Source organism: Rhinoderma darwinii, chromosome 5 (assembly GCF_050947455.1).
Source record: "Rhinoderma darwinii isolate aRhiDar2 chromosome 5, aRhiDar2.hap1, whole genome shotgun sequence".
In the NCBI taxonomy this organism is placed as follows: domain Eukaryota; kingdom Metazoa; phylum Chordata; class Amphibia; order Anura; family Rhinodermatidae; genus Rhinoderma; species Rhinoderma darwinii.
The window spans coordinates 316,781,337-316,800,584 of record NC_134691.1 but is presented as its reverse complement, the minus strand read 5'-3'; the positions used below and the strand labels follow the sequence as shown (position 1 = coordinate 316,800,584).

Below are 19,248 nucleotides of genomic sequence, written 5' to 3'. Positions count from 1 at the left end.
CCACTGTAACTCTATTGCCTGAAACACTTACTATTGAAAGAAGACTTTGAAGAGGCCCTTACTCATGTGAAATCTCATGATAGTGTGTCCCAAAGGCCTGTCTTGGGTCGACAAACTGTGCCCGTCTAACTTTTGTTGCGCAAGTACATTGCAAAATACACTCAAATCACAGTAATTTGCATATTTAGCTCTATGAAAATGTATGGGCCTTGTACAATTGCTACACAAGCAGAAACAAAGCGCTACATGGAAAGCCGCATTTGTAGACTCACTCACCTGTACGGTAAACAAAATTGCCTTCAGTTTCTGAAGATGAAGGGGACACAAGCTCTTCTTCAAACTCGTTTGAGCTGAATGATCCTGAGTGGTTTCTTTGTCTTGTGTTTTCTCTCATGACTGAGTTAGTGGCCATGACATGTCTTAAGGAGTCATTGAGATAACGATGCAATAAACTGCTTTTGTATTTTGGAGGCGAGACATAGTCTTCATTGGTACTAGCTTCTGCCTTTATCCCCGACTTGATGACCGAGTTCTCAGTATTTATCACAGTATGGTGGATGGGTTTATCATATACTTCTTCATTAGCATGACCCATGGGAGCATTTTCTCCATCTGAAAACCAATAAAAAAAAAATATGTTGTACAGTTTTGCACTGAGGAAAGGAAAGACTAAAGTGATGTTTTTATCCTTCCCCTAAATGGTACCTAAGTCAGTAGAGCATTTTCCAATATTGAAACAGATAAAAGTGGTACAAGGGAGAAGGGTAATCTCAAAATACTCTTAGACTTAAAGACCCGTGTATACAAAGTGTAAACATTGTTGTACCTTCACCCATGGGCCTCAATATGGAAATGCTTAAGTATGTAGATAGCCCAGCCTAAGGGGGTCCTTATTATTAAAAATAAAATTCCTGTTTAAAGTGACATGAAAATTAAAGTGCATCTTATCTCCATGTGCTTTGCAGTTGAATGCCATCTATTATCCCGTGTTATCAGCCATTTTAATCTGGGAAAGCCATATTGTAGAGTTCCCCAATGGGAGAAGAAGTTTGGAAAAATGTCTGCCCTGTGATTACTACTTTACCTCACTAGTTCTAAAAGCCTACATAAATAGTTTTATATACTGTGTATATATATATATATATATATATATATATATATATATATATATATATGTGTGTGTGTGTGTGTGTGTGTGAATCATATAGCTTCACATTTAAAAGCATTATATTTTAGATGTTATGGCTATTTCACATATAGTATATTACGTCTATGCTTAAATAGGATCCCTGTGCTGTACTGACATATCTGTTTTATTAAATATTTGTATTCCCCATAATATAACAATTCTGGACCTGTTTTTATAAGATCTCTGGATTGTGCCTTATAACTTTTTCTTAGAACTCTGCATTCCTCTATTATTCCTCCTAAAAATGTATGAATAAATTGACAACTGAGTGTTATTAATTGGGGAGGGTGTCCCAACACAGTCTAAAACTGTTCAATCAGTGCTGAGACTGCATAGGAACAGGCCCTATTGACATTTTTACCGCAGCGTGACCTACGTAAAAATTAAACCCCAAAAAAAAACAATGGAGGAATTACTGTTAATGGAGGAATTAATTCCAGCCCACAAAAACAAGCCCTCGTATGGCTATATAGACGGAAAAATAAAAAAGTTATGGCTTTTGGAATGTGGGGAGGAAAAAATTAAAATGAAAAACAAAAAAATGGCTGCGACGGGAAAGGGTTAATATCTGAAAACTTACATCTTGGAGATTAACTGTGATTTTTATAGGTATTTTAGCATTTACATTTTTTTTATTTTAAATAATAAATGTGCTCAGAGTAGCTTTGGAGGAATCCCCGTTTAATAATATCTCATTATGTTTTAGTTCCCTTACTTAATGCTCTTACGATGAAATGTAGAACTTGGGACCATGTAATACTGAATAAATCTAGCGAGATTTATTTTTCTAAGACTAGTGTCAAAGGGGAGACAAGGGTCTCCAGCTCAGGAGGTACAGACTAGGTAATAAACACATATATTTCAATCATAGGTATGGTCTTGCCCCTTTTAGGCCGTTCTTTTTCTGCATTCTTGTGTTACAACCATTTCTAAGGAATCTCCATTTCTCTACCAATAAACATTCCCCATTGGCTCAGTGGAACTGTTCTATTTAGACTGATCTGCAACTTATTCTTCACAGAAATAGTACTTCTTTTCTTAGAAAGTCTGGCTAGTGTCCAGTATAAATATAAATACACTATATAGGCTACCTCTGCGTAACCCACATGGAAGGGATCAGATATCGCTCCTTGTTTTTTTCATATGTGACACAGAGTTTTTCATATTTACGCTACTGCTGCTCTGTTTCAAGACATAAATAATATGAAGAATGTTCTCACTGAAGAAATAATTCAATGTTGAATAAATCTAGATGTTGCTTAGGATAACTCTAACATTTTAGTCTTGTAGAACGTCTTACACCATCTTCTAGTCACTCCTGCCTGCTCCCACATCTGGAATAATCGACAAGATGCTGCCTGCCTAAGCATGGTGTGGTAGACATCTCTCCGTCCACCTGGAATTTCTTCATTAGAATATTGTTTTATGGTAATAAAATCATGTAATGCAACTTGTGGACCCATGCAGAAGAAGCAACAGATGTGTACAGAAGGTCCTTCACCATAGACTATAGTGGTATCGGTTAGATGGATATGTCATGAAGTGGGGTCATGAGAGTTCATGACATATATGTTAAACGGATAACATTATAGTCTATGGGTGACGGATGTCACTATTAGGCATCTATTTAACGTATATGTCACCTATAGACTATAATGGTATTCGTTTAACGTATACGTCATGAAAAGTTATTAAAGAGTCCATGGCGTATATGCTAAACTGATGCCTGTGACATTTGCCATAGAGTGGCATCCCACACCCATAGGCTCCTATGTTAAAAAACACATTTTTTAATGGGATTCTGTTGAATGGAATTGCGTAGTTGACTAAGCTATTCCATGCTTTTCAATAAAAAGGTATACTGATGTATAGCTGCCGGACACAGACCAAAAGGACACTCTTTTGACCTCCGTCGGGCTAATAGAGCCCTATGTAAACGTTTAGAAGGGAGCTTTTCCGACTTACACGCTAAACAGAGTTCAATAACGAGATGTGAACTAGGCCTAAACCTGACATATCTCAATATAAATGGTACGAGATATTAAACAAACATGTAAAAAAAAAGTAAATACCCCCATTCCTAATCCTTTGGCTATCCGTCGGCCTATAGATTATCGTGCTAAAAAAACATACATGACAAATTGTATAACTTAAACCCATTCAAGAAAACTTAAGGGTGTACACATCTGTATATGAAAGCTAATGTCAGAATGAGATAAAACAGTGAGACCTCTTTGAGACGACCACTCATTATAGGAAAATGGTCTTTTAGAAGGGTGGTCCTCTTAAAGAAGATAGCCAATATACATATAATATGATGGAACTTAAAATCTGTCCCAGGCAAACTGGTCTAGATGGAGGGATGTTCATCTCAAAATGTTAGTCTTTTTAAGTGGTTTCACTGTATATGATTTAGGAGTGATAGTTCTAATATGGAGAGTTTATTTGGGTCATATTATAGACTGAGGGATCTAAATCTGTGGTGATGCGTCTACTGAGAGTGATTCGAGGGGTTACATCACATTATGTACTTCTGTACTCAGACAGTCCTACGAGTGTCATTGACCACTGTAGTTGAACAAGGAAGAAGCCAGGGACTAATACTGTATTTTTATTCAAAGTACCAACATCACAATGCTAACCTGTGCATCCTGATGGACCAGAGTTATCACAATACATATGAACAAACCTTCTGAACATGAGTCTTCACTGCTAACACTCAGCCGTTCAGCATTCCCTTGAACATATTTGTTATATAACTTTATCCTCAATGCCCAGCTCAGATCTGGTTGTCTCACAGTGTTTTTGAGGCGTCGTCTTGCATTTGCAAACCAATTTGAAACCTGGAACAAAAAGACATTTCCTTATTTAGACCATTCACAACTTACCAGTCAAATAACTAACAAGTCACGGAGACACTCGGCTCAAACATAACAGACAGCGATCAAAAGCAGATTGTGGAAAAATTTATCTACCGTGTTGGATTTTTTCAGTCGTTGTCCTTGTAAAGTCGCTAATGGGAAAAAAATAGCTTTACATCTCATCAATAGCAGCCCAGACTAGTACACAGAACAATGTAGAGATCATCGATTCATCGTTTTAAATTACGGAGGTATAGTTAAAAACTATAAACTTCACAGACCAACCATAAACAAGTTTTTCAGCGGCCGCCTGAAATCACTATTGTAGAGCAAATAACAGAATTTATATGAAAATAGGAATCTAGAGCCACCATGGATAGAGGCTTTTAGATTTAGGGCCCTAACTAATGGCACTTCCTCGTGGCTAGAGCTGTATCTCTGAAATGCAATATTGCTTGAATATCTCTGTCAGGAACTGAACTTCCTGTACTTGAACTCTGGACTCTCCAGTCTTGCTTCGCAGCAATGACCATTTTGTTACAGAGAGCCTTGTTCTAGCTTTGTCCCAGCCATGTGTTTGCTGCTCTTTGTGATTAGTTATGGATGGCACCTGCTATGTAGTCAATTACAGTATTTGCTGTCCTATAATTACCAACAGCTTTATTCTTCTAGTGCCTGATTATTGTGGCTTACCAGTAATCAAGCGTCCCTGTGCTTGCTTTCCTTTGTGTAGTTAACTCTGCATACGTTTGACCACAGCTGATCTTGTGCTTCTGTGTAACGAACTCTGCATTCATTTGACCACGGCTGATCTCTCGCTCCTGGGTACTGGACTCTGCATTTACTTGACCACGACTGATCTTCCCACTCCTGTGTACCAAACTCTGCATACATCTGACCACGGCTGGTCCCCCTCTTCGTTGTATGCCTTCACCTGCAGCCTAGCTGTCATATGGGGACTATCCTGGGGACCGCAACCTGGGATTCCCCTTGCAGGGGTGCATGGTGAAAACCAGGGCATTCCTTAGACTTCGCACCCCAAGTTAGCCTGTCAACCCAGTTACAACTATTCCTTATTGCGACTCTACAACTCCTTAAGGTGCAACAACTAAAGTTCTATGAATTCTGCATTTCTACTCAATATCATCTATTATTAATCAGCAGGCCTGGACCTCACAGATCATGTCATTTTTAAAACAAGCAATGTCAGTGAGCAGAAGTGATGCATGACAACCATGTCAAATGGAAAGAAGAAAGCTGTTGGGAGGATCTTGAAGGATTAAAAACCAACATCTACCTCAACCAGTCCAGGTAAGACTAGTAAAGAAAGTAAAATCTAGAGAGTAAGAAACTGATTCAGATTAGTTTGGGTAGACTTTCCCTTTAATTAATAATTATTCTCTTTGTGTGATTTCCATTGGTATTAGACATGAAAGGATATAATTTATACCTGTTGTTTATATTCCATTCAACAGCATACTTGGGGACAGAAAGTGAGAAACTCATCATAGATATGTTTGTATAGGAAATTTGCTCTAAAGTGAATGCTCACTTATTTGCACAATGTAATTTTTAGGTCCAACATTCTGAATTTCTTAATATACTGAATCTTTATAGAGGTCACATATCTGTTTTTGATGCAGAGCTATGACACCTACATAGTCATTGAGATAAATAATAACATTCTGACTGGATGCCGCTACCACTAGGGGGAGCTTGGGAGCCTACTTCATTCTGTGGTATTATTGGTTCAATATATAAACACTATGCAGTAACCAAGATGTCTATGTAAATGATACTAAATCATAATGAACGAGACAAAGCAAGAGAATCTCTGTGTGCATAAGACCTGTAAAGTGGCACAAAAAGTCTACAATTCTGTATTACGGACCCGTAGGCACTCCATGTTCACCTGTATGGTGCATCCACAAGGCACCATATTCTCGTCTAGAAGCAGTGTTTTTAGGGAAGTACACCCTCTTTTCTTAAGGATTCTGTATGAGAAAGATTGAAAATGTTCTGTGCCTCAACATAAAAGCTCTTTAGGTTGAAGACCCTAACTGCACAAACTAAGTATAGACTGTCATAATAAATTGGAGCAGGGTAATTTGTGGTTAACATATTCCCCTAATAAGCCCTCATACATGGAAAAAACACACAGGCACAAGCAACCACACAGCCCTGTTAAATTGTCTCCAGATTAAAAAAATGGCCCTAATTATCATCGAAAGAAAAACAATAAATGTCTCGTCATTGCTCCAAAGTAGATATTGGTTCCATACATTCCACCCTACACATCTGTCTCTGCTACAGTTATCTTACACCATATTGCTCAAATTATCCTCAGCCTTACTCAGTTGCTAAATAGTGTCTTAAAAAAAACCCACTTATTCGCAATAACCACTTTTAGATTTGACTCATAAACCCCCGCCTATATCCAAAACCGCAGGTAACTGTGACATGTATTGTATAAACTAGATTGCATAGATAACAGCATATATCAAAAAATTTAATTCTCCCTCTTTAGGCTGTCTATTTGGGTGCAGTAAAATCCTGAGATATGTAATAAAGTTTTTCGGGGAAATTTGCTTCTATGCACTTCACATACTATACGTGTAATTACTTAAAGGGTAACTAAACGTTTGACAAACTTCTGACATGTCATAGTGACATGTCAGAAGTTTTGATTGGTGGAGGTCCGAGCACTGAGACTCCCACCAATCACTAAAACAAAACGGCAGAAGCGCTTGTGAGAGCGCTCAGTCGCTTCTCGTCTGTTCGGCTTTTTCCGGAAAACAATGTGTCGGAGTACGGACTCAATAGAAAGTCTATGAGCCCGTACTCCGATACATCTGCTTTCCGGAGAAAGCCAAACAGAAACTAAGCGGCTGAACCCTCCCACGAGCACTTCAGCTGCTTCTTTTTAGCAATTGGTGGGAGTCTCAGTGCTCAGACCTCCACCCATCAAAACTTCTGACATGTCACTATGACATATCAGAATTTTGTCAAACATTTAGTAATCCTTTAACTGCCATGAAGAAGGAAAACAACTTACCGCATATTTGCGGCACCAATATTATAATATAATGTACAGGAATTCTCTGAGTTGGGCTGAGGGATATTTGGTGATCCAAATATAATTATTAAGTGATATTACCAATTAGAAATGACACTGATAATTAAAGCAAGCCCAGCGATCAGCTGATCACTGCAGGTCTTACTTCAGAAACCCCTGGCAATTAGCTGTTATCGCCAGGGAAAGTTGTCTGTACATTTTAAATGAATGCCCATACGTGTAATACATGAACAAACAGGCTAAGCCAGAGCCGCTATGTTAGCGTCTCTCCACTCTAATAGGGGGGAGTCTGAAGTGGGCTACCTTCTACATAACGTCTATATGCCCTAAAAGGGTATATGGAAAAGGGATGTTTTGATAAGACAACCCTTTTAAACAACATTGATGTATATAGATATTACACATCATAGAAAAAAAATGACCTAGTTAACAAAACACATGTACTGCAACCTGTGCTGCTGAGGAGCTCATAGAGAGGGTTCCCCAGCTCAGATGGGTCCCCATTTCTTTCTCAATAGACACTGGAAAGTTAACAAGCTAAGTTCACTATGTTCTTTTCTTCTAAAAGGGATTGGGGGATAGCAAGCACTAATCTACCCCCATATCTGGATGGGGCTGTTGCTGGAAACAAGCACCAGTAGGGCTGTATGTTTTCATCTTTTTTATATTGGTCCCCCTATACTCTATGTACAAAAGCTATATCCAGGAATGGACTAAATAGTGTACACTTTATGCACCAGTTCCTATTTTATTGACACATTGTCTCCTGGGACTTGTCCAGCCCCTCTATGTCTATTTACTATTTGATATTCTGGTTTTATATGCTTATAAAGTTAAATTCTTACCATGAATAATAATTTAGCCATATTTGTGTAGCCAAGTTTGCCGTCAAAAACAGCACTAGAATTTCAACCACAGTTTTTAGAGAGTTACAAAGATTATTTGGTCAGTATATTATGCAGTCGTATTGTGTTGTGGATACCTTCGGACTGTTAAACAATTGTCTTCAATCCTTTTAGTCATGTACAAGTATGTCTCTATTTTCTAAGTGACAATTTAATAGACCTAAACTAGTAGTTCTGTCGTATTCATTCTACTCTCCAACGACAAGCTTAGATTATTCAGAAATGGCAAGTCCCTTAAGAGCTATTAGTTAAGAAGGATGCTCTGGAATTCTTCCACATTTTAATGCACCATAGATGTCGATTTCTCTCCAACTTCTCCGCATGATCTATGGCTGGCTTGTATAGGATTTAGCATGACACAACAAAAACATGGCGGGATTAATTTAATGTCTGCCTAGATAATCCGCTAAAGACTGTAGTACTTTAACCTCCATCAAGTAAAAACCTAAGAAGGAATAAAATTACATATAAATAAAAAATGTATATACGCATTAACTGTTCATTCCCAAACCAGTGGCTGCTGGATTTGATTTCAATGTGCACTGAATTGGGACTATAGCCAAGTCCTCTCTCCATATCTCAATGCCATACTTTGCAGCACGTCAAAAGGCCATGGAGCAATACATAAAAGTTGATGTGAGAAATTCTGAATTACATACACTTCACATGCGCTTTAATAGTTTTTTGGTAACAAAGACTTGCACTGTATCAGAACAGCTTTGTATACAGTACAAGCATTACGTTATTGAAAGGGTTGTCTGTTTACAATTCCGAGTCAATAAAGGTGATCACCCTATTCATGAAATGTATCATTAATCAGAGCAGAAAGTGGTCACAAAGAGTGTCTCTCTCTGGAGGACCCAACATGTCCGTGTATTAGATGAGAACCATGTAATGCTTAATTTGCCCTGTGGTGGTGCTGAAAGATTCCTCCACGATTACAGCTGATCACTAAGTGTCTTAGCAGTGGGATAACCTGTGATCAGCTTATTAGGGGACCTTTCTAACAAAAGGGATTGTCCAAACCAAAATCCCCTATAACTGCTATGTATAGATTATAAAATTAATCAGATCCAATCATTATCTGACCTGCATAAAAAAATTTCAATCTGCTCACTGCTATCCCCAGTTACCCGGCCCTTCCGGGACACGCATGTGATTAGTGGCAAAATGTACACACATAAACCCAGCCTCATAAACACACAAAATAATTTCTATATATTAGCTAGATGTTAATATAAAGTCGGGTGTTATTTAGGTACATGATTAGCATACTTGACTAAAAATGAGACTGTACAATCAGTACAAGTATAGCGGAGTTCTACAAAACAGATAATCATATTTTATTCTTATTATTAATAGTATTGGTATTTATATTCTTCTTCTTCTTATTATTATTATTATTACAGCATGAGGCCGTAGGCTGAGTACCTGTCATAGAACTTCAAAGTGACTAATATACTTTTTAATTTATAGTAAGATGTACATTATTGCTTATATTGCACATCTCAGCTGCTCCTGAAGCTCTTTTTGAAGAATAAGGGGGAGATTCCTTTCGACAACTGAGGTATGCATTACGTTGTTTTGTAGCATTAACGACATAGGGCATATTATTAACTATTTCAGCCCTATTTATAACTAAAGAAAACCCAGAAGAGACTGTTAATATAAAAGGCATAATAAAAGTAGCTTATCAAAATGATAACAATGATAACATTAACCAATGGAAGGGGCGTAAACGTCAAAGAAGGAGTTCATAAGTCATTAACATCAAAATGTACAAAAAAAAAACCTTACAATTACATTCATGATGAGAACAGTACAGGCACACAAAAAGTAAGCGGAGCTGTTCATAAAAGTTCATTATGATCCATAGAATCAGAAAATTACTTAATTGAATAGGGTGCACTAGTATTTTCTGTTTCCGTACATAATATACCAAAAAAGTCTTAAATAAATAGACAGACAGGATAAATATATAGACAGACAGACAGTTAGATAGACAGGCAGATAGACAGACAGACAGGGAGAGAGAGAGAGACAGGATAGATAGATAGACAGATAGACAGATAGACAGACAGACAGACAGACAGACAGACAGACAGACAGACAGACAGACAGACAGACAGACAGACAGACAGACAGATAGATAGATAGATAGATAGATAGATAGATAGATAGATAGATAGATAGATAGATAGATAGTGGAGGTGGGATTATAAGTGGAGGTGGGATTTAAGTGGCTGTACTTTTTTTCTACATTTAGACAAAAAAAAATAGACAAGGGCATATGGACACGATAGAAGGGTCCACCGCTCGAGAGGAGCACTCTGCCAGGGCACCATGTAATAATACATATGCAGCTTCCCTAGTGACGACATCCGATTGTAGGGGATTCAAGCTGCCGGACTCCCGGCGATCAGCTGATCATCAGCAGGTTCTCAGTTATAGAAGAGGAGATCCAGATGGGATTACCATTTAAAGATGTGATTAATATTGCCATTGTAATTTTTTCATGGATACCAGGAACAGCAGGTGTCGCCAGACCATTGGGTACCATTATAAAGTAATTTTATAGTAAAACCTTTTTAATATATCACAGAATGTAAAAAGCAAACCTGCAGTGTGTGACTATTACAACTTGCTACTTCATGCTGTTTTCCCTCATTTTATTTGTTGCAAAACCGTTTGCTAGAGAGGTCACGTACTTGGGATTAGTTATGTGACAGCTCTGGGATTTAATATGTCTAGAAAAAAAATTAAATGTTTCGCCAATAAGTTGAATTATAAGAATCTTGCAATAAAATGCTGTTAGGTAACACTATACACATAATCCATAAAACCATCTAATTTTCCACTGCAAAACGTTTTTCCCGCGAGGGGTTCCTGAATAAAACATCTCACAAGATCCAGACTGAGGAGACTCCAAATGATCAATTATTTCAGTGTTAAACATGTGTTGGAAATTCGGTCATTGGAGTGGAAATTTAGGGTTTACTTATTGGGGCCACCAATAAGAGCTTCTTATATTTCATACTGCAAATGTGTTTAGAATGTGGTCAAGTAAAATGAAGTTAAGACCTTGGAGGGGTGAGGTTATTTCAATGTTCTCTATGGATTTCAGACCCACAAATGGTCAGCTCAATAAAGAAAAGTTCACAAATCACAGAATTGTTGGCATATTGAGTTGGATCGTGGCATTTTATAGAGATGGGTACCTACTTTAGAGAATTTATTAGTGAGCCATATTTTGAGGGACTAAATGTTGTTTTCTAAAAGGAAAAGCTAAATTGTATACGCACATATATGAAGAAACTACTCTAACAATAATATCTACGGTATATGCCTATTTGATACTGCTAATCGGGGATGCCCTACTCAAGGCATGTTTTTTTGCTCCCTTCCCAATGTGCGCTGGAGAGCATGACTAGGGTGAGACTTGTCAAGTAACCCTGGGTTAGGTGTCTATCAAACCTGTCCAGTACCAGTAATCCCAGCCGTTAATGGGACGCAATGGCAATATTATGCATTTGTATAAATGCCACGTGCACCATATAAAGTTGGATAAGTGATGATTTTGAAGACATAACTAAACAAAAAATTGCCACCACAAATTATGGAAAGACCCCATCTGTTTCATAGATTTCCATCAACGTTTGGTGTAGTCATTAATGTAATATTACTATAGATTCCACCACAGGATGAATTCTAAATGGTTAGGATTACGTTCAATGGCTTTGGCGTTCAAGTGTTTACAAGCCGAGTTCCTTAGTGGCCACTAATAAGACCGATGAGTATTGTGAAAGTGGCTGCACAGTAGGTTGACCTCCTGAACTCTCAACAAAGAGTAATATGGTTTCTCTAGTCATGTAACCGAATCCACGTGTACACATCTAATTTCCTGTAATTTCACCTAAGCCTGGATGAAGAAGAAAATGTTTTCCTGTTCTAACAAGAGTATTTTATAGACACTTTTTCAGAAGCTAACCATTACGCTTCATAAGGTCGAGTCCGAAATATTACACCATGAAAAATATCTGAATCTTAGGATGATTTTTACCAAATGTAGAGGATTAGACAATGCTGGGTGTAGTCTGCTGTTTGTTCTGTGTACTACAGAGTATCCTACACTCTCATAGGCTCCTCTCTACTGTAAAACCGCATATGGGAACATTTTAGTGGAAGCTAAAGTGATGGATTTTGCTTTAGGTAGAACAAAAAGCGAGCATCTTGTGGCAGATAGCCATACTAATTTACTCTATATAGCTCACAGTAAAAGTCAATTGCTTTTCAGGAGTCCCTGTCCATAATAAAAATTCGGCTCATCTATAACACCTGCTTGTAAACTTTTGCCAAGAGATGTTATCTATGCCAAATCTTCCAGCATTGTATGTCTCATTTGGCTGGATGCTCCCAATGATATGCTCAAATATTCCACTTTTCTTTGTCCTCTGCTTTAGGTTCAACAGCTGACCTATACAATCTACAGATAAGCACCCCGTCGAGTCCTATACAAGTGCAAAATGTTAACATTTCATATACACAACTTTACCATCCAATGACGTAACCTAAATATATTGGGCCCCAACACGAAATCTTTAACAAGCTCATCCCCATCTATTATGCTCCATTTATGGTAATAGTTTATTTTTATTAGTCAGAGCTCGAATGCAACTGCTACCTCTGCACCCTATATAGTTACGTCTATATTCCCCGAAACAATAGCACATGTTTTTATTGCAACCAGTACAAATCACTCTCGGTACAAAGATGAAACAGATACATGGATTTAGTGATCAATATACAAAAGGGTTTCCTAGTCACACAGGAGGATGGATGGTTAGGTGTATCAGAGATCTCTCTTGTGACATGATCAGGAAAGCTTCTGGGTGTAAATAACAGCCATTAACTGACAGAAAGTAGACATCTCGAAATGGTGAGGTTTTTGGGCGGAAACAATTTACTATGTGCATGTTATTTATTAAAGGGGTTATCCAGATAAGGAAAAAAAGACCGGCTCTTTTTTCCACAAACATTGCCACGTCTATTCATGGGATTTATCGGGTGTTGCAGCTCAGCTCTATTCATTTGAACAGGGATGAGCTTTAAAGGCAGATTCTTTTTTCTAATATAAGACAATCCATATGACAAATGGATGGCACCGGCTCAGAAGCTGAGTCGGGGCCATCATCGCCGGACGTCAGCTGTGTATTACAGCTGACATCCGGCTATAATGGCGGGGACTGAAATTAGCTTAGATCCCCGCCATTAACCCCTTAAATGCAGCGGTCAAAAGCGATCGCTGCATTTAAGGAGTTTGCAGCTCATCGGCACACAAGCAATAAATTGCCGGGGTTCCGGTGGCTGCAATGGCAACCGGAGGCCTAATACTGGCCTCTTGGTCTGCTTAGCAGGGAAGCCGTTCAGGCCCCGCGGGGCCTGAAAGGCTTCCGTAGCCGACGGCAAGATGGCGCCAGCTCAGGAGCTGAGCCGGCGTCATCAGCGGTGGATGTCAGCTGTATGTTACATCTGACATCTGCCTGTAATGGCAGGAACCGGAGCTAGCTCCGATCCCTGCCATAAACCCCTTAGATGCAGCGATCGAAAGCGTTCGCTGCATCTTAAAGGTTGGCAGCAGATCGGCAGCCCTGCATGCTATAGTAGGGCTGCCGACTGCTGCTATGGCAACAGGAGGCTTAACAATGGCCTCCTGCTCTGCCATTACGGAAGCCGACTAGGCCCCGCCGGGAGGTCCTTTACTATTGAAAAAAATAAAATAAACAATACATATTTGGTATCGCCGCGACCGTAACGGCCTGAACTATAAAAATATTATGTTATTTATTCCACGCGCTTAAAGGCGTAAAAAAACGATACAAGAATTTCTGGTTTTTGGTCACTTTGCCCTACAAATCTTGAAATAAAAAGTGATCAAAAAGTCACGTGTATCAGAAATTGGTACCTATAAAAACTATAGCTCGTCTTGCAAAAAACAAACAAGCTCTCATACAGCTCCGTTGAAGAAAAAAATTAAAACGTTTTGGTTCTCACAACTTGGCGACAGAAAAAATAAATTTTTTTTACAAAAGCAAAACGTTGTAAAACATAAAAAAGTCCTATAAATTTGGTTTTGCCGGAATCGTACTGACCCGCAGAATAAAGTTAACATGTAATTTATAACGCATGGCGAACACTGTATAAAAAAAAACTAAAAAACTATGCCAGAATTGCAGTTTTTTGGATACCTGACCTCCCAAAAAATGGGATAAAAAGTGATCAAAAAGTCGCATGTACCCCAAAATGGTACCAATAATAACTACAGCTCATACCGCAAAAACAATCCTCATACCACTACGTCTATCAAAAAATAAAATTAGTTAAGGCGAAATAAAAAATAAGCAGTTGTGCAGACCCGAGGGGGACATTTATCAAGGCCCTAAAATTAGGGAACCAGGAAGCGAGGGTGCCCGTATTATACCAGGACAACACTTCCCAGCAAAATTCCCCAAACTACAAAGGTGCAGAATGTGGACCAAAAGGGGGATAAGTAAGGACATCATTTATCTGTGCGACACCGGCCTGTGCAGAAATGATTGCTTCACAGCGTAACAAATATCTATGGATTATTTTATTATTTACCCCATTATTATACCACCTGACTATGCCCCTGATGTACTCTGCCCAGCTTACATATGCCCCACATTATAAACTGAAACACCAGTAATACTCGAAACAAAACTACCACCAAGCAAAATCCACGCTCCAAAATCCAAATGGCGATCCCTCCCCTCTGAACCCTACAGCGTGCCCAAACAGCAGTTTACTTCCAAATATATGGCATCGCCATACCTGGGAGAACCCTTTTAAAAATATTTGGGGCGTGTGTCTCCAGTGGCACAAGTTGGGCATGACATATTTGCCACTGATATGGCATATCTAGGGAAAAATTGTAATTTTTACTTTGCACCATCCGCAGTGCATTCATTTGTGGAAAATACCTGTGGGGTGAAAATGCTCACTACACCCCTTAATAAATGCCTTGAGGGGTGTAGTTTCCAAAATGGGATTACTTCTCAGGGGTTTATTTTATTACTTCACATCAGAGCCCTGCAATTGTGAACCAATACTTTGTAAATCGCCAAATTAGGCCTCAATTTTACATGGTACTCTTTCAATCCAGAGCCCTGTCAAATGTCCAGGCAAAAGATTAGGGCCACATGTAGGGTGTTTTAAAAATTGTTCACCACATATTGGCATATCTATGGAAAAAAAACCTTTTTCACTTTGCAACATCGATTGCACACTAATTTCTGTAAAACACCTGCGGGGTTAACATGCTCACTACACCCCTAGGTGAATACTTTGAGGGGTGTAGTTTGCAAAATGGGGTCACTTCTGGGAGGTTTCCACTGTTTTGGTCCCACAGGGGCTTTGCATATGCAACATAGTGACCAGAAACCAATCCAGCAAAATCTGCACTCCAAAAGCCAAATCGTGCTCCTTCCCTTCTGAGTGCCTACCGTGTGCCCAAACAGCAGTTTATGAGCACAAATGTCGTACTCGGGAAAAATTGCTTTACAAATGTTGGGGTTCTTTTTTTGTTGAGAAAATGAAACATTTTGAGCTAAAGCTACGTCTTATTGAAGAAAAAGGTGTGTTTTTTTCACTGCCCACTTCTAATTAATTCTATGAAACACCTGTGGGGTCAAAATGCTCACTACACCCCTAGATGAATTCTTCAAGGGGTGTAGTTTCCTAAATGAAGTAACTTTTTTGGCATTTTCACTGTTTTGGTCCCTCAGGGGCTTTGCAAATGCGACATGGCCTCCGCAAACCATTCCTGCTAAATTTGAGCACCAAAAGCCAAATTGCGCTCTTTCCCTTCTAAGCCCTGCCGTGTGTCCAAACAGCCGTTTATGACCACATGTGGGGTACTGTTTTACTTGGGAGAAATTGCTTTACAAATGTTGCAGTGCTTTTTCCCATTTAGTCCTTGTAGAAATGAGAAAAAAATTAGCTAATGCAGAACCTAGGCAATAAATATGGAGTTGCATTTCTCTGGTAAAACCTTCAGCGTTACAAAAAAAAATGGATTGAAAATGAATTTCTGCAAAAAAATATGAAATTTGTAAATTTCACCTCTACTTTGCTTTAATTCCAGTTAAACGTCTAAAGGGTTACGAAACTTTCTAAATGCTGTTTTGAATACTTTGAGGGGTGACGTTTTTAAAATAGAGTGACTTATTGGGGGTTTTTAATATATAAGGCCCTCAAAGCCACTTCACACCTGAACTGGACCCTGTAAATATAGCCTTTTGAAATTATCTTGAAAATGTGAGAAATTGCTGCTAAAGTTCTAAGCCTGTTAACGTCCTATAAAAATAAAAAGATGTTAAAAAAAATTAAGCCAATCTAAAGTAGACATATGGGAAATGTTAATTAGCAACAATTTTGTGTGGTATAACTGCCTGTCTTACAAACAGATACATTTAAATTTAGAAAAATGCAAATTTTTGCAATTTTCGCTAAATGTATGTGTTTTTCACAATTAAATACTGAATGTATCGAGCAAATTTTGCCAGTAACATAAAGTCCAATGTGTCAAGAGAAAACATTCTCAGAATCGCTTGGATAGGTAAAAGCATTCCAAAGTTATTACCACATAAAGTGAAACATGTCAGATTTGAAAAATGAGGCTCTGTCAGGAAGATCAAAAGTGGCCAAAGCGAGAAGGAGTTAAAATTCTTTACGTAACATAAATACACATATAAGACCAGGTTTACACAATGCACCATTTTAGCCAAAACTTGGAGTGGTATAATAAAGATGTAAAGTATAGAGCTTTCCATTAGGCAAAGTTCACATATAACGTATTTCTCAGCAAATCCGCACTAAACCAACAGATTGTGGTGTGGATTACCCTTTTTCAAACAAAAAAAAGCTGTGTACTCACTTTACCAATCTCCTGTCCCTCCTGTGGTGACGCTTCCCTGGTCTCCCTCCAGCCTGCAGATTTTGCTGCGGATTTACAGGTAATCCGCTGCAAAATTCCCAACACTAGGATTTAATAGCAGATTATAACTTCCCTATTGAAGCCAAAGGGGAAAATCCGCTACAAATCTGTGCTCAATTTGTGTCAAATTTGTGTTAAAAATCAGCACCGCAACTCTGTTTTCGCAATGTGCCGATGAGATTTGTTAAAATCCCATCCACTTGCCTGCTACTGTATTCCTCGGTGGATTTTCCATCTGCACATCCAGACAGCATATCCACATATTTTCCTTACTGCGTAAATAAACCCTTAGACCTAATGCATATGACCGAGCAGTATTTACAGTCAGTAAATACTGCACGGACGGGCCGCGGAGGTCACTTACATTTTCGGACCATGTTCACAGTAATAAGTATAGGAGAACGGTCCATAAATGCAAAAAATAGGACATATTTTTTGTGGGTCATTTTTTATGGCCCGGACACTCACCCGAAAATACACGGGAAGGTGCCTGTGGCCGATAGAAATGAATGGGTCAGTATTTTATCCGCAACTACATATCCGTAATTGTGTATAAAAATTACGGTCGTGTGCATGAGGCCATATACATGTCCAATCTTTATGATCTCCTCCAGGCTTTGGGTAAAAATCTATCAAGCAAACAAAAACTGAAACAACAAAGGCACTAAACTGCAGTGTGTGAACAAGGTCTAAGAGTGCAAAAAGCTTTTTAAAGGACAGCTCGATTTTTATGAGAGTTGTTCCTATTAGGACCTAAAGAGGCTGTTCTTCTAAACTGTCCATATAACTTCTATGTTTACGGAAGGAAACAAACTTTGCATAGGCTCTCTCTAATTTATATAGACAGACTAAGGCCTCATGCACACGACCGTAGCCATGTCAGTGCACATGGCCGCGTGCATTATTTTCTATGAGCCTGGAAACCACGGTCGTGTGCATGGGCCCATTGAAATGAATGGGGCCGCAATTCCCCTGTGGATTTTCGGGGGAATTGCGGCCGCAAAAGCACGTTCGTGTGCATGGGGCCTAACTGTGGCCTGGCCAGAAGAACCTATGGCCCTAAACCTTTTTTTTTTTTTTTTTTTTTAAATACTGCAGTTACCTAAATGGTGGAAGAAGCGGCCCACAGTTTCCCTACCATGCGGTTTCTTTAAAAAATAGCCATTTTTGTTGTTGATATATTTACCTGTACAAGAGTCATCTGTGACCCAAGTGCTAATAGTATCTTCTCTGTCTTGGTTGGGTAGGGATTGTCCCGATGCTTGTACAACCACTGCTTTAATGGGCGCGCCATGTCCTGCAGTGCCTGCCGTTTGTGCCTCACTTTACCACTTGCACTTCTTGAGCTGCCAACAAAAAAAGAATAAATGCTATTCAGTAAAAAAGAACATATTTATTGTCGATCATCTAGTGTTTTATTAGTGTCACAAAACCTACAGCCTATGTTCACCTTTGAACACCATTTTACAGTAAATACATTACATTGTCTTGTACTGATCCTAAATAAGTCTGTATATACACTAGAGCTGCATTCAGAATTCTGCTAGTGAGCATTGGAAACAGTCACCAATTTTGTTTTCAGATAGAACAGCTTAGGTGAGCGCTTATAAAGCAGTGAGAGTTCATTTTTACACTAGATTCAGGTGCGGACATACCGCCGATGCAGCCGGCTGCCGCGCCGATCTATTAGTTAGAAAAGTATTAAGAGTGGAGGGGCCTGGCGAGGCTTGCTCTGTCTGGTGGTTCGTCACCTAGTAACCAGCGTCACTGAAAAAAGAGGAAATTCCATCCAGTGCTGTATAGTAGTTTAAAAAGGAATCAATGTTCCCATTTTTATTATCAAAGAAAAACAGATAAAGATCGAAGAGACGCAGTAACGAGGTGGTTACAAATGGTAAATGCCAAAGCCTACGCGTTTCAAACACTACCAGTGTTCTTAATCTTGGCTAGTATTCCAGTAAAACATCTGACAGTGACGCTCACTAGGTGACCAAGACCACCAGATAGAGCGGACCACACCTAGCAAGCAGCATCACTATCTTCAGACCAGTGATTGATCCGGGATAGTGGCGCTGCTGAAATTAAGCCAAATACTGGTTGGCTGAGCCTCTCAGTCAATCAGTGTTAGGGTTCTTCTTGCTCTGCCCCCTGAGCCTGCTGCTGCTTTTACTGTGTGGTGTGTGTGCTGAGCATCGTGAAGGGGA

General features: G+C 39.0%; 1 protein-coding gene across 1 annotated transcript in view; it reads right to left on the bottom strand.

The window, feature by feature from the left end:
- MKX (mohawk homeobox) overlaps positions 1 to 19,248 on the bottom strand; it is an 86,526-nt gene that overhangs the window by 46,287 nt on the left and 20,991 nt on the right. The window contains exons 3-5 of the mRNA XM_075828715.1: positions 18,231 to 18,390; positions 3,879 to 4,032; positions 277 to 612 (exon numbers count right to left, since the gene is read on the bottom strand). Coding sequence (XP_075684830.1) covers positions 277 to 612; positions 3,879 to 4,032; positions 18,231 to 18,390 — 650 coding nt within the window. The remainder of the gene's footprint in view (positions 1 to 276; positions 613 to 3,878; positions 4,033 to 18,230; positions 18,391 to 19,248) is intronic.